This window comes from Salvia miltiorrhiza, chromosome 2 (assembly GCF_028751815.1).
Source record: "Salvia miltiorrhiza cultivar Shanhuang (shh) chromosome 2, IMPLAD_Smil_shh, whole genome shotgun sequence".
Classification (NCBI taxonomy): domain Eukaryota; kingdom Viridiplantae; phylum Streptophyta; class Magnoliopsida; order Lamiales; family Lamiaceae; genus Salvia; species Salvia miltiorrhiza.
The window spans coordinates 43,447,530-43,462,611 of record NC_080388.1 but is presented as its reverse complement, the minus strand read 5'-3'; the positions used below and the strand labels follow the sequence as shown (position 1 = coordinate 43,462,611).

The following is a 15,082-nucleotide window of genomic DNA, read 5'->3' as shown; positions in this document are numbered from 1 at the left end:
TTATGAAATTAAATGATTTGTGATGAAATTTCAAAAATTTTTACTTTACAAGTGTTGAAAATTTTCAAAATTATTAAAGTTAAGTATTATATTATTAAAATTACTAAAATTATTCAAAAATTTCAAAAATTATTAAAATTTCAAAATTTGTAGGTTATTATATTATTTAAGATTTTTAAGTTGAGTAATTTCAAAATTATTAAAGTTAAGTATATATATACGCAAAATTTAAAAAATACAACATATATTTATAAGTTATTATATAAGTTATATATTTATAAGTTTTTTTTTGAGAGATGCGAAACCCTAACCCTACCCCCGCAAAACTTTTCATCGTCTTCTTTTGATCGTCCGTCCGATGATCGCCGCAGGAAGTCCTCTCCGCGTTCCTGGTGGTGGTCTCAACCTTCCGCAAGTCTCTTCGAACTTCACCTTGCCCGCACAGTTGTCAAAACATGGACATGAAAGTATGAAACTTAAATCATCAAGCGCAGTGATGGAGGCTGCGCTGGTTCTTTCTGTGGCTGCTACTGAAGCAGAATCGGATTCTGCAACTCTTCCTGGTGGAGGAGCGACTACAATTGATCGCGACTCGCCGCGTGGGAAGGCTAATATTGTTCCGGCTGGGGACAATCATGTTCGATCATATGCCGACATGGCGACCAACCGCGCACCTAAACGACCTGATATCCCGGCTCACCGGTTCCAAGCTTTGCGACCCACGAAGGAAGGCCAGTCTTTCACCTTTAAACCCCCTAAGGAACTGCTTCTTAAGGAAAGGGCTGACTTTGCTAATGCCCTTACGGGACGCATTCTTCTCAAACAAGGGGAAAAGCCTAGGACGGCCCTGGCGGTAAAGAATGAACTGCAGAGTATTGGGGCCCCATGGAAGTTAATTCCGATTGGCAAAGGATATTACACTATGGTTTTCTCTTCGGCTGACGACAAAGCTCGTGCTAAACATAAACTTGTCTGGGAAGTTTTTGGTGGATTGCTTCGTCTGAGAGAATGGAGCAAAAACTTTGACCCGTTTAAGGAACACTCATCGCTTGCTAACGTGTGGGTTAGGATTCATTATCTTCCGATAGAATATTGGCATGCAGAAATTCTGACGGGCATTGCCAGATTTGTGGGACACCCCTTGAAAATTGATGGGGCAACTGCGCAAAGGGATTTTGGCCAATACGCAAGATTATTGGTGGAACTAGATATGTCAAAAACTCTTCCCAATTCGCTTCTCATTGATGGGGGAGAAGTGTCTTTTCATGTGGAGTTTTCTTATGAATACTTGCCTTTTTATTGCTCCAGGTGTAAACAAACGGGGCATGCTCTGGAGAAGTGTCGTAAGGGAAAGCAGAGGGAAGAAGCTGTGATAGATAAAGACAAGCAACCTGTCGCTGCCAAGGCCTGGCAGCCAATTGTCGCGACTGAGCAGATGGACGAGGAATTGGATCAGAGTCATCAAAATAAGGATGAAGCTGAGAATGGAGATAAGGCGAGTCCTACAGCTGGGAAGATATTGCCACCTGCCCCCGATAACGCTAAGCAAAACACTGGAAACAGATTTGAGGTTTTACAGAGCAGGGATGAGCAGATGGAAACGGAAGCTTCTAAGCAGCATGTTAATTTATCTGACCAAGAGAATGGTTCTTCAGAGAACGAGGAAGAAGTTGATGCTGAAATAATTATGGAATCAGATGGGAAATTCCTCGATGAGGATACTGAGGTCCCTGGCTTGAGAACTGAGAGCAAGTTTATGGAAGCGACAGGTCCCGAGGCTGTGGCCATTGAGAATGCGATGAAAGCTAAGCGTCTGGAGCAAATATTAGCTATCGCCAAAGCCCCTATGAAAATGGAGTCACCGCCGAAGAAAAGGGGTAGACCCTCGAAGCAAGCGTTAGCAGCCAAGGCTGCCAAGAATAACGTTAATAAGGATGCTGAACTCAACACAGCGACTCGTGACAGTATCAAGAGCCGTCTGCGACACTCAACGGATACGGGGTATAAAGCGCGAGATTTCATTATTGAGAATAGTTCGAGAGCTAGCATTGTGGCTATGGATAATGTTGCTACTGAAAGTTGGGCCTCCGAAGTGGAAAGAAGCGATGCTTCTTCCACTCACTCACAACACTCTACATGAATGTTATTGCATGGAACATCCGCGGGGTGACGGATGAATCCAAGCGACTGCTTAAAGAACATTGCAGTTCTTTCTCCCCCATTATTTTAGGCTTACTCGAGCCTAAAACTGCTTTTCATAGAGTTCGGCACTCTTTCTGGAATTCTTTAAACCTCATTCCGGTGCATCAAAACTGCCGGACTCCGAGATGCTCATAAATTTGGGTTCTTTCTCACCCGTCTGTGATTTCCACGGTGATTTTTTCTTCTGATCAGATTGTGGTGGTGGACTGTAGTTGGCAATCTTTTCACTTTAGAATTGGGATTGTTCACGGCTCCAATGATCAGGTTACTCGCCGTGAACTCTGGTCTGATATTCTTCGCCTCATCACTACTAACACTATTATCATTGGAGATTTCAATGCCATCAAAGGGGCTCACGAACGCATCAGCAATGTTATGCCTCACCGCGGTTCGTGCTGGGATTTCTGTAATTTTATCAATGACTCTCAACTTATTGAATCTCCCACGGAGGGCCTACGTTATACTTGGTCGGGGCGCAGATTCTTGCCACGCCATGTTGAATCGGTGCTTGATAGAGCTTTATTTTCCCAAGGGTTTGCTTCCTTATGGGACTCTATCGTCACCTCCATTCTCCCGCGTCTTACGTCGGATCATTCTCCCTTAGTGTTGCAATGTAAAAACTTTCTTCCCCCGGCGAGAAGACAGTTTCGGTTTCTTAATATGTGGATTCTTCATCCTTCCTTCATGAGCATGGTGCAGACTTCGTGGACGGTACCAATTGATTCTTTCTGCCCCATCGTTTGTATTATGAAAAAGCTTAAAAGGCTTCGCGCTGATCTTCGGGTCTGGAATAAGGATGTTTTTGGTCTCGTTGATAGAGCTTTGGCGGAGTGGCAACAGCATCTGTTAGAAGTGCAAACTAGAATCTCGGAGTTGGGTTACAATGACGAGTTATTTGAGGAAGAAGTTCAGATTCAAGCGGAAATCAACGTTGCTCTTTCCAGGAAAAATAAACTCCTTCAGCAGAAAAGTAGAGCTTCCTGGCTCGTGGATGGGGACAGAAATACGACGTTTTTTCATAGACTTGCTAAGTTTAGAAAACGGAATGCCTCGATCTCTAGACTGAATATTAACGGGGAAGATGAGTACAGCCAGAATGTGATTGAGCAGCATATCGTCAATCATTTTTCGACCCTTTTCTCTGATGATGGCAGCCCGGCAGCTGATCAGATAGAGATTGACGCCTTGATTCAACCGAGAGTCTCTGAGGATCAAAATAGGCTTCTTACTACGATTCCGGATGAGGGGGAAGTTGCTGCGGCGGTCTTTGACATGGATGCCAATAGCGCCCCGGGGCCCGATGGGTTTTCTGGCATGTTTTTCCAAAAATGTTGGCAGATTATTAAAGTTGATGTTATTCATGCTGTTCAACGTTTTTTCAGTCATGCTTATCTGCCTAGTGGATGCAATGCAAGCACTATGATTCTTATCCCGAAAAAGGAGACTGTTTCTGTGGTGGGGGATCTTCGGCCAATTGTCCTTTCGAATTTTTTCTTCAAAATCATCTCAAAGATTTTGGCTTCCCGTCTTAGCTCTGTTGCTGCTTCGCATGTCTCGCCTAATCAATTTGGCTTCATAAAAGGCAGAAATATCCATGATTGTATTATGCTCAGCTCTGAGGGATTTAACTGTATGGAGCGTACGAACAATGGCATCAACATGGCTTGTAAAGTTGACATTACGAAAGCCTTTGATACTATTCGCTGGGAGTTCATTTTTCAAGTGCTTAGAGCTAATGGCTATCACAAGAGTTTTATTAAATGGGTGGCGATTATTTTCAGTTCAGCGAGACTCTCTATCCTGTACAACGGCCATCTCACGGGCTATTTCCCTTGCTCTAGGGGTGTTAGACAAGGGGATCCTCTATCCCCTATTTTATTTGGGATTGCTGAAGATGTTTTGAGTTTCTTAATTTGCAGCTGTGTGGAGTCGGGACATTTGAAGCCTATGAGTTTTAGTCGGTCGACTCTCTTTCCGACTCATCTCTTTTACGCGGACGATGTCATCTTATTCTGTCGTGCGACTGTTCGTAATGCAAGGAAGATTCAGGAAATCTTTGATTACTATGGGAGCCTCTCGGGACAGAGCTGCAATCAAGAAAAGTCGAATCTCTTCTTTTCCCGTCGTGTATCCACTGATAGGCGTCGTCAGATACATCGCGCCCTTGGTTTTTCGGTTGGTAATCTCCCGATGACTTACTTGGGAGTTCCTATCTTTGTTGGTCGTCCTTGAGCATCTTATTTTATGACCATCTTCGATAGGATTGTCCAGAAGTTTGCTCGCTGGAAAGGAATTCAGCTTTCCATTGCTGGCCGTCTTTGTCTTATTAAATCGGTGATTCAAAGTTCGATCGTCCACTCTATGATGACTTACAAGTGGCCCAAATCTCTTCTTCATTCTTTGGACAGGAAGTGCAGGAATTTTATGTGGACTGGTAATACTGAGCAACGTCTGAGCTGCCCGGTCAGCTGGGGAAGAACGTGTTCTCCTTGGGAAGAGGGAGGATTGGGAGTTCGTTCTTTCACGTTGATGAACCAATCTTATCTCATGAAACTTGCCTGGAAGATGATTAAGGGGGTGGATTGGGCTCATCAGGTTATGCGAACTCGATATCTCACGAGCTTTGGGTACGCAAAAAATAATATTGCCAATTCCTCCGTTTGGCTTGGCATAAAGGATGAAGTTAATCAGCTGGTGGATGAATCTTATTCTTGTGCTGAGTGATTGCACTTATTTCTGGAAAGATGACTGGCTGGGTTACACGTTGATCGACAAATTGCATATCCCGCACTACATGCATGGTTTTCTGAACTTCTCCATTAAAGATTACTTCTTTGACGGTGTCTGGCACTTTTCTGCTGCTTTTGTGAATCGCTTCCCTGAGGTTGTTGCTGATATTTTGTGCCTTCCTATGAATGGGGACGCGGATGTCAGGTTTTGGAAGCATTCCATTTCAGGTGAGGTTTCCGCTAAATTAGCTTTTTCTAGTCGCTGCCATCGTTTCCCTGAGGTTAACTGGGGAAAGTGGATTTGGGAGTCTTACATTCCGATGCGACGTTCTATTCTTTGCTGGAGGGTGATACATGGTAGGCTCCCCACGATGGATATTCTTATCAGACAAGGGTTGGTTGCACCTAATGGTTGCTATCTTTGCTTGGGCAGTGCTGAATCTATCTCGCATATTTTCTGGAGCTGTCCAAAGGTGACTTTGATTTGGAGGGAATTTCTTGGTTGGTTTGATAAAGAGGATCTTATTGATTGCTTGGACATTCATTCCTTTCTGGTGTTGGCTTGGTCGACTAATTTCAGTTCCCAACTTCGTACTTTCTGGAAAGCTGGCGTTATCTCTTTGATTTGGAAGATTTGGGACACTCAGAATTCTAAAATTTTCGAGAATATCAACTTTGATGCTCAACGTGTGCTGATTTTTGTTAAATCGTTCTTCAAGGAGATCGAGATCAACTTCCACAACTTTGGCTCCTCTGACGGTACCTGGTCGGACTATCTGATTACTAGGAAGCTTGGGATTAAGCAGAGAGCCAGACTGCCGCCTCGCATGATTGAGGTGCATTGGTGGCCTCCGACTAATCATTGGATGAAAGTTAACACGGATGGTTCTGCTTTGGGCGCGCCGGGTTTGATTGCTGCTGGAGGTGTTTTTCGGGATAAATGGGCAGTGGTTCGTGGCTGTTTTCACATCAAAGGTGGTGTTGGGTTCGCCTTCGAAGCTGAGCTTCTGGCCGTCATTACTGCAATCAATCTGGCCCATGATCGAAATTGGATGAACTTATGGATTGAGTCTGATTCTATGTATGTGGTGAGACTCCTGGAATCTCGCTCTTCTGATGTTCCCTGGCGTTTTATGAATTTTTGGAAGAACATGTTGAGGCTTTTACAGGATTTTCAGCTTATTATTACTCATATATACCGGGAAGGAAATCAACCTGCTGACATCATGGCTCACAACGATCGTACGGAAGGATGGTGGCCGTTCGCTATCAATGACATTAAATTGGCTGTGGCCAAAGACATGTCCACGCATAGTCATGTGCGTACTGTTCTGGGATAGTAGGAGGGGTTCGGTTTTATCGGACTGGCTGTTCCATGCAGACTGCCAGCTTACGCTGCCCCGGCGCAGTTCGAGCCTGGTTGAAAGGAGCTGTTCGGGCCGCCGCGCTGGTTTGTCTCGATAGCCTGTTCTTCTGACGCCAAGTTCGGACAATTCTTTGCTGCTCGGAGCTGCTTTTTCTCGGATGAATAGGGCAGCTAACATGGACATTTGCTCGACGTGGTTCTACTCTGGTGTGAATTGCATGTTGGAGGCTCACCAGAGGAATGGGCTCTCTTTTTTAGCTGTGGGCGAAAGCTTTATGGGCCTTGAGCTAACGATCTCTAGGCTGTTCTGTCTCTGGCGATGGAGTCTAGCCGGCCCGAATCTCCAGCCTAGGCTCGTTTGTGGGGAACTAACGGCAACGGCGTATAACCGGCCGGGTAGTTCCAACCGTGGAATTCTTGGGTTTGGGTGCTTTAGAAAGCTACCGGCGACGGCGTATAATCGGCCGTGTAGCTTTGCTTTCATTAATTGGCACTGTGGCGACGGCATCTTACCGGCCCTTTGCCTTTGTTCTGCTTGGGTTTTGCGAGAACCACCGGCGACGGAGTCTAACCGGCCGTGTAGTTCGACTTTTGTTGTTTGGCAATTTGGCGACGGCGTCTCACCGGCCTTTTGTCTTTGCTTTGATGGTTTTCTTTGGAGGAGAGCCGGGATTGTTTGGGGACGATGGTTAGGCCGGAGTTCCGGAAACTTTCCCTTCCGCTCTTCTCCTCTTTTGCTTTCGTCTTTTAGACGGGTACTCTTTTTCCTTTTCTCGGTTTTTCCCACTGGGTTTTCCGTGAAAAGGTTTTAATGAGGCTCGGCCCTTAGTCTGCTCTCTTGTGCTTTCAAGGGTTTTTAGGGTTTTTTTTTCTTTTCTTTTTTTAATAAAATCGCATTTTAATAATATTTATAAGTTTTTTTTTGACATTTGGGTGAGGGGAGCAATGAGGTTTGATCCCTAGATAAGTTATATGTTTATAAGTTAAGTTGAATCCCGCATTGAAAAATGTAGGATATTAATTTGATTTAAAAAAAAATTAAAAATTCGGCTGGAACCGGCGGTTCAGGGTCGAACCGCCAGTTCGGACCGTCGGTTCAGGGTCGAAATATATGTGAACCTAAACCGACCCTTAACGTTTGGCGGTTCGGCCCTGAACCGGCCCGGTGGTCAACGATCTGGGCCAGAACCGTTGACCACCGAGCCGATTCAGGGTCGAACCGCCGGTTCTGGTTGGCCCTTGGCACCACTAGTTTTCTCCCCTAGACAACTCATACAAACATAAGAGAAAAGAAAAATAAGGTCAAATGGCTCAAAATTCGAAGACATATCAGTATGTTTGCACTAGAGGTGATAAAACGACATCGAGTATTCAATTAATTCATAGATACATAGGAATGAAATTAGATGGAAATGGAATGGATTTAGAAATGAAATAGAATAAAATATATGATTTTTATGGTTGGTATCTGCAAAGAATGAATGGATAATAATAATAATAATAATAATAATAATAATAATAATAATAATAATAAATATTATTATTATATTTAATCAAATTAAATTGAAGAAATAATTTATTTAATCAAATTAAATTGCCAGTATAATTCAAATGATTTTAATTTCAATCACTCCATCAGTTTAAAATAAATTTTTATTTAGGACTTGAAGAATATGAATATCCTTTTATATAAGTTCTTGGGTCGATGATTATCACTAATTTTTTTTTTAAGTGAGATTCAAATTTTTTAAAAAATATATCCATTGTCTCACGTCTATTAGGATATAACAATAACTATTATTAAAAATAAAATATAAAATTAAAAGATATAAATGAAGAATTTAGATAAATAAAAATGAATGATTGTAAAATGCCATGTATTACCTAGAATTAAGGGGAAAGTTTCAATCATTAATAGTTTTTTATAGGGTAAATATCATATTAAACCTTGAACTATTCCCGCTTTATCAAAAATATCTTGGAAGTATCGAAATGCTCTCTAAACCCTCAAAGTATCATAGTTTTATCAAATATATCCCACATCTATTTTCCAGTCACCAGAAATGTGACGTGACTCGTCGGATGCCACAGTGCAATTTATATTTTATTTTTTTTAATCCATGTCATTTTATATTCTATTTTTTTTAATCCATATTATTTTAAAAATAAAAATCCACCATTAAATCTATTCCATAGGTGGTTCCAATTAGGAACCCATCTCTGCTTATCTCCGCCTCACAACAGAGGCATGCTCTGCCTCACCAATGGCCATCAACCCCTCAAGCAGCCGCAGCCTCACCCTTAGATACAGTATAAACCCTCTCTCACTCATCGCCACCACAAACCGCTTCTCATCCAAGCACCCCTCCAGCGCCGCCTCATACGCCTCAAACCCCACCCCAACCCCCTCCGCCTCCAGATTCTCCACCACCTCCATCGCCCGCCGCGCCCCCTATTTGCACTATCTCCGCTATCACCTCCGCCGCCGCATCCACCATCCTCGCCTCGCTCAGTTCAGATCAAACGGCTGAAGCTGTCGGAATCGGAAGCGCAGCCAGCTCTCCCTATCCCTCGCAAAACCTCAATCGCTTCCGCGAATTGATCGATTTTGCAGAGCGAGAGAATGAGATAGTTGCAGGCGGGGGGAATAGCTATCAATTTCATCTCCGATAAAAAAAATTCGCACCGCCAGCAGCTAGCGGCGCCGATCGAGCTTATTACTGGGAAGGGTGGATTTTTAATGGGAAGGGTGAGATTTTTATTTTTTAAATGACATGGATTAGAAAGTAGAATATAAAATGACATGGATTATAAAAATATATATATAAATTACACTGTGGCATCCGACGAGCCACGTCACATTTCTGGTGACCGGATAATAAATGTGGGATATATTTGATAAAATCTTGATACTTTGAGGGTTTAGAAAGCATTTCGATACTTCCAGAGTATTTTTGATAAAGCGGGAATAGTTCAAGGTTTAATATGATATTTACCCTTTTTTATATATATATAAGATGATATGATGCCAATTTGATGTTTTAAGAATTTACAGCATTTTATTAAACTAAAAGCAACTATCAGATTAAAGTTAAGAGGAAGTAATTATTCCTGCAAAAAGTGAAATTAATTTTTAATCTTGCTTACACGTGAAAGAATAAAAAGAAGAAAAAGAAAAGTAACATAAATGTTTAAAAATAAAATAAAATGATCCTTAAAAGAGGAGAAGGTCATTTCACTTTGGGTTGGCGCTGCCGCTGTCACCACAGACGCGTGCATTTAGCATGCGCGTCAACTCATATCACTCCAAATTTCCCCATTTTTCAACAAAAACTACTTTTTAGGGCTATTAAGGTTCGTTAATTAAATTAAATTAGCACAAAATTCAGATGGACTGTCTCATTATAAGCCAAATTAAGATTTAAATTGGTTAAATTTATTTGTTATTCAAAATTATTTCAAATCTTGATTTTGAATTATTTTATAGTGAGACAAGTTTACATATGATTTCTTATTAATACAAAAATTTGCACGAGAGATTGGAATTTAAATTTATATTTAAATAATATATTTATAATTTTATTAATAATGCAAATATAAATATAAATTATGACATGTGAATTTGAATTCTAATCCTTGAGTTGTATGATGGTGAAAGAATATCACATGCACATATTTATTTGTGTTTTAAGTCCTAAACTTAATTAAGCATAATGGGACCAATATATCATTGTTTTTTTTTTTTTTTATCTGGATAAGTATATAAATGGTCGTTATTAGACAGTGATGTCTCAAAATTCTAGAAAAATGTGAATGTGAAATATTTGTTTATTTATTTATTTTGCTTTAGGTATGAAATATCACTATGTCTCAATATTGATTGCAGTAGATTAACTATATATATATATATATATATATATTCTATCTCAAGATATGTATGCTAACTTCTTTTTTTTTTTTATCGGGCAAAGTCATGTTAGATGTTAGTAGTTAGTTCTCATCCACTCCAAGAACCACCTTATCTCTCCATTCACCAAAATCCACCTTATATCTCCAATCTCCAATTCGCTCCCAAGATATGTATGCTAACTTAATTAATAGTTATGGACAATTCTCGATATGAGTATATATTAATAATTTTTTGTTCAGTCTTAAGCACTATCTCGAGCTAATATATTTATATATATATTAATTTATTTAAGCATCGGATAATTATAATTGTAGACAATAACCTCGTTTTGACTCATCTCGTTTGGAAATTTTTAGATATTTTAATGTGATTTTATTCGATTTTCATTTTAAAATTGTCGAGTATACAATTCGAAATCTTGTATTTAGAAGAACTATAGTCCAACTTTATCACAGCAAATACGAGTCGAACTTATAGAATATGTTCCGTTTGACTTATCTAATTAGTCGAGTTTGAGATATATAGGCATAATATTAATTGAAAGCTCGTGTTAACGTCACTATTTTCTAGGTCAAAATCATTATGTATGTATAAGTACAATTTACTTGAAGCATGTATATAGATATATATGATTGTGAATATGTTTTCACCACAATTAAAAACGAAAAAAGACAAAGACAAAGTTATAAACTATTACTCTATGCTTTAGAAAGGATTAGATTTAATTTCCACCAAGTTTGGTTGAAATTCGTGGATGACTAGGTATAGATGAATGAAATAGTAGTAGTATATATTTATTTTTCCAATACAAAAAATAGGGGTTTCTTTAACTGGATTTGACAGTGACGAGTTTGATTGGTGATTGACTTTTTTAGCAACCATAAATAATGAAGTGGTAGAATGTTGGAACCGCGTGATTCATTGGTTTTGCAATTTTCAACATTTCACCAGTCGCCAAATCATTCACACTTCATATCAAAGCATGCTTCTCTTCTTTTTTTTGCTTATTCAAATATTATGATATAATTATTTCATGGACTTTCTTACCAAACATAACAAATATTTACCTGAATTTATAATTTTCACACTACTTTTGATAAGGGTGAATTGCAAATAATGAACTTTTAAATGATAAGATCTTCCTAAATTCAACACTAATCGCCTATAATATTATGGAGAGCATCAACTTTTGTTAGTGAAAATGGTTAAAGTCACACTATTCATCATTTTCTTGTGTTTTTTTTTTTATGAGTTCACATCCCCTCGTTTGTATGCATGTAAATCTTTAATTTTTTTATCAAATTCTGATTTTGCATACAAACCTTAAAAATGGCATGATAATTGTTGAACTTTCACCACATTCTGATTTTGCATACAAAACTTAAAATATAGCGTGATAATTATTGAATTATTGATCTACCAATCGGGATTTTGGTCAAATTTAATACTAACATGGCTAGCTGAATAATTGACGTGGCATAATCGACGAGGTAATAAAATAAGAGTTAATATATAAAACTATCCACTTTCGTATTGTAAAGATAAAAATTGTCCACTAAGATAAAAATAATAAAAACTGTCCACTTTTTGATTGAAAAGACCGAAATACCCCTTACTTTAAAATTTGAAAAAATGGCCACTCATTTCTATCTTTCTCTCCCCTCTCTCTCTCTCTCTCTCTCTCTCCCTCCCTCTTCCTCTCCTTCTCGTCCTCGCCGCCGCTCCACCACCGCTACACTGCTGTTCTGAGACGGAGGGAGCCGCGCACGCAGCAGCGTTGCTCCGCCACTGCTGACTCGCCCCACCCCTGAATTCCAATTCGCCTCGCCGGAGTCGTTGCAGCGGCTGGGCAGATCTGGCGTGGGCAATAGAGGATGGGGTCGGACGGCGGTGGGTGGCGCGGAGGCTGGTGAGGATCTGGTGGTTCTGGCGGTGGAGCTAGGGGGTTTTGCTGCGGAAACCCTAGATCTGAAGCGGTGTTCTCGGATTCGACGGAAACCCTTGCAAGGGACGAATCAACTCACACTACTCACAGAATCTTCATCTCCTCGCAAAATATTTCACTCCTTTCGTCGGCATCACATTCATCAATTGACAAAATGAAGGTAATTTACTACAAAAGCTGGAGAATTCCCTTTTCCTTACTCCTATTTTGGTTTAATTGATTAAATCGCTTCAATTCAGCTTAATTAATTTCGATTTGATGCAAATTAAGATTGTGGTGAGGGTGTCGATGAACGACGAGAAATCCCGATCCAAAGCCCTAAAAATTTCGGTGGGGATATCGGGCGTGGAATCGGCGGTGCTGGCGGGGGCGTCGAAGGATCAGGTGGTGGTGGCGGGAGAGAGCATCGACGCCGTGGAGCTCACGCGGCAGCTGAGGAAGGGCGTGGGTCACGCGGAGCTTGTGAGCGTGGGCGAGGACAAGAAGAAAGAGAAGCCCGCCGCTAAGATGGAGGCACCGGCGCCGTCGGTGCCCCTCTGGTCCAACAGCTACCACCCGATTTACGAAACGAGGCCCAACGACACCTGCACGATTATGTGAATTGAGGGGTGGATGATGATGATGAATATCTGGGGAATTTGAGTTCCATTTTTTTAAGAGGAAGAAGAAGAAGTGGTAATATGTTGTGGTAAAGGGAGCTCATAATTTTGGGTTTGTAAATTAGGTGTTTAATTAGCCTCTAAAATATAATATTTGGGTTTGTAAGTAGGTGTTGAAATCTCTAAATATAATATATGATGAATCAATAATCATGAACGAATGAATCTAGAAACAATAATCATGTTTCTAATCATATATGAATGGTGTATATGTAGATGATGGTCAATGCTCAAGACCTAAGTTTGAGTTCATTTCTTGGAGGCTCGAGGGGTTTCTCAATGCCCATTTGTGCAAGCCTCTTATCTTCTCTTGCTGCTTCCTGAATCTTCTTTAAAGGAATGGGAAAGGGCTTCTTTTTCTTCTTTGGCAATACTGGTGGTAGATCCACATTTTGGGGTAATATCTCATGCTTCCTCACGCCACGACGATAGTTAGTCCTTCTATATCAGCAACAAAATATTTCTGGTCTCAATCTGGAATTAGTATTGGTATACACAAGGCGAACCTGAAACTACAAAAGCAACTGTCAACCTTTCATTTGCTATTCACGAATTAATTCTTATCAATATTAAAGCTAAAAGATCTCAACAGGTCACTGGGAGTGGCAAACTAACAAAGTGTGCTTGTGAAATAAACTAAACGGGGCACAGAGCAGAAGGCAGGGGCACACAGTTTACATCATCAAAGGGCTAATCTTCTTTGATATTAATGAGATGCAAAATAAATTATCAAATCAAGATGTAGGTGATGAATCTTTAATACAGGCAACTTCTATGTGATCTACTTTGATGAGACCGAACATGTTTAAAGTCACAGCCATAAACAAGACAAGAAATGACAAACATGCTTAACAGAAACAAGAGAAATATGCAATTGCAGAAGGAGAACCTTTTGTCCATGGAAAATTGATCTTGGAACTGGAGTATCATACGTCTTAATTTCCACCCGACCTAGTGAAGCTTTTAGTTTTATTTTTTTGTGAATAATAATTCACATTTGTTTATGTTTTAAATATCTGATTTCTCTCTCTTTAAGTTTTGAAATAGATTTCAATTGCTCTCTCTCATCTAGTGATTCTTTTAGGATTAGAAGTTCATTTTCAATACTTCGAGAAATAAAAAATTGATTAATGTTCTTGAATTCACAGCCACATATATGAATTCACAACTTAATATTCTTGAATTCACGACCACATCTATGAATTCACAACTTCATATTCTTGATTTCACAACTAAAACTCGAATTCACAACTTCATATTCTTGAATTCACAACTAAAACTCAAATTCACAACTACTTGAATTCACAACTAAAATAAATTGTGGTTGTGAATTACATTTTAGTTGTGAATTCACAACCAAAAAATTCTTGCTATGTATTAAATTTTGGTTGTAAATACACAACCAAAAAATTCTGATTGTGAATTAAATTTTGGTTGTGAATTTGACTAGTTGTGAATTCACAATCAAAAAATTCTTATTGTGAATTAAATTTAGGTTGTGAATTCACAACCAAAAAAATCTGGCTGTGAATTAAATTTTCGTTGTGAATTCGACTAGTTTTGAATTCACAACCAAAAAATTCTTATTGTGAATTAAATTTAGGTTGTGAATTCACAACCAAAAAAATCTGGTTGTGAATTAAATTTTGATTGTGAATTCGACTGGTTGTGAATTCACAAACAAAAAATTCTGGTTGTGAACAATTCACAACCAGTGTGAACTGGTTGTGAATTGCGGGATTTTTTAAAGGGGTGATGTAAAGTGGACATTTTTTAAATTTTTAATGTGAAGGGTATTTTGGTAACAGTGGACATTTTTTAAGTTTTTTATTTTAGTGGACATTTTTTATCTTTACAATATGAAAGTGGCCATTTTAAAAATCCACTCATAAAATAATGTATGCAATGAAACATCGCAACCACTATTTAAAATTATGCAAAATCAGATTATTCAGCTAGTCATGTTAGTAGTAAATTTGGTTGGAATCTCGATTGGTAGCTAAATCAGATTAAATCAATAGTTCGATAATTACGACGGTACTTTTTAAAATTTGTATGTAAAATTAAAATTTGTTGAAATTTCAGTAATTACCACGCAACCTTTTAAAATTTGAATACAAAATCAAAATTTGGTGAAAGTTCAATATTTTAGTGACAACTAATCCTTTCTGTAAGTATAACGTCATTTTCGACTAGTAATATGCAACGTTTTAGTAGTATATAGCATATAAATTTGAGAAAAATTGTTGTTTGTTGTAACTATAAAATATT

The 15,082-nt window shown here is 39.2% G+C and overlaps 2 protein-coding genes across 2 annotated transcripts; both read left to right on the top strand.

Annotated features, from left to right (window-relative positions):
* Positions 1 to 496: 496 nt before the first annotated feature.
* On the top strand, positions 497 to 2,140 carry LOC131008507 (uncharacterized). Its single transcript, XM_057935377.1, has one exon. The coding sequence runs from the start codon at positions 497 to 499 to the stop codon at positions 2,138 to 2,140; it is 1,644 nt and encodes a 547-aa protein (XP_057791360.1).
* Positions 2,141 to 11,937: 9,797 nt separating this feature from the next.
* Positions 11,938 to 12,994, top strand: LOC131013593 (disease resistance protein Pik-1-like). Its single transcript, XM_057941719.1, has one exon. The coding sequence runs from the start codon at positions 12,411 to 12,413 to the stop codon at positions 12,750 to 12,752; it is 342 nt and encodes a 113-aa protein (XP_057797702.1). The 5' UTR covers positions 11,938 to 12,410; the 3' UTR covers positions 12,753 to 12,994.
* Positions 12,995 to 15,082: the final 2,088 nt, after the last annotated feature.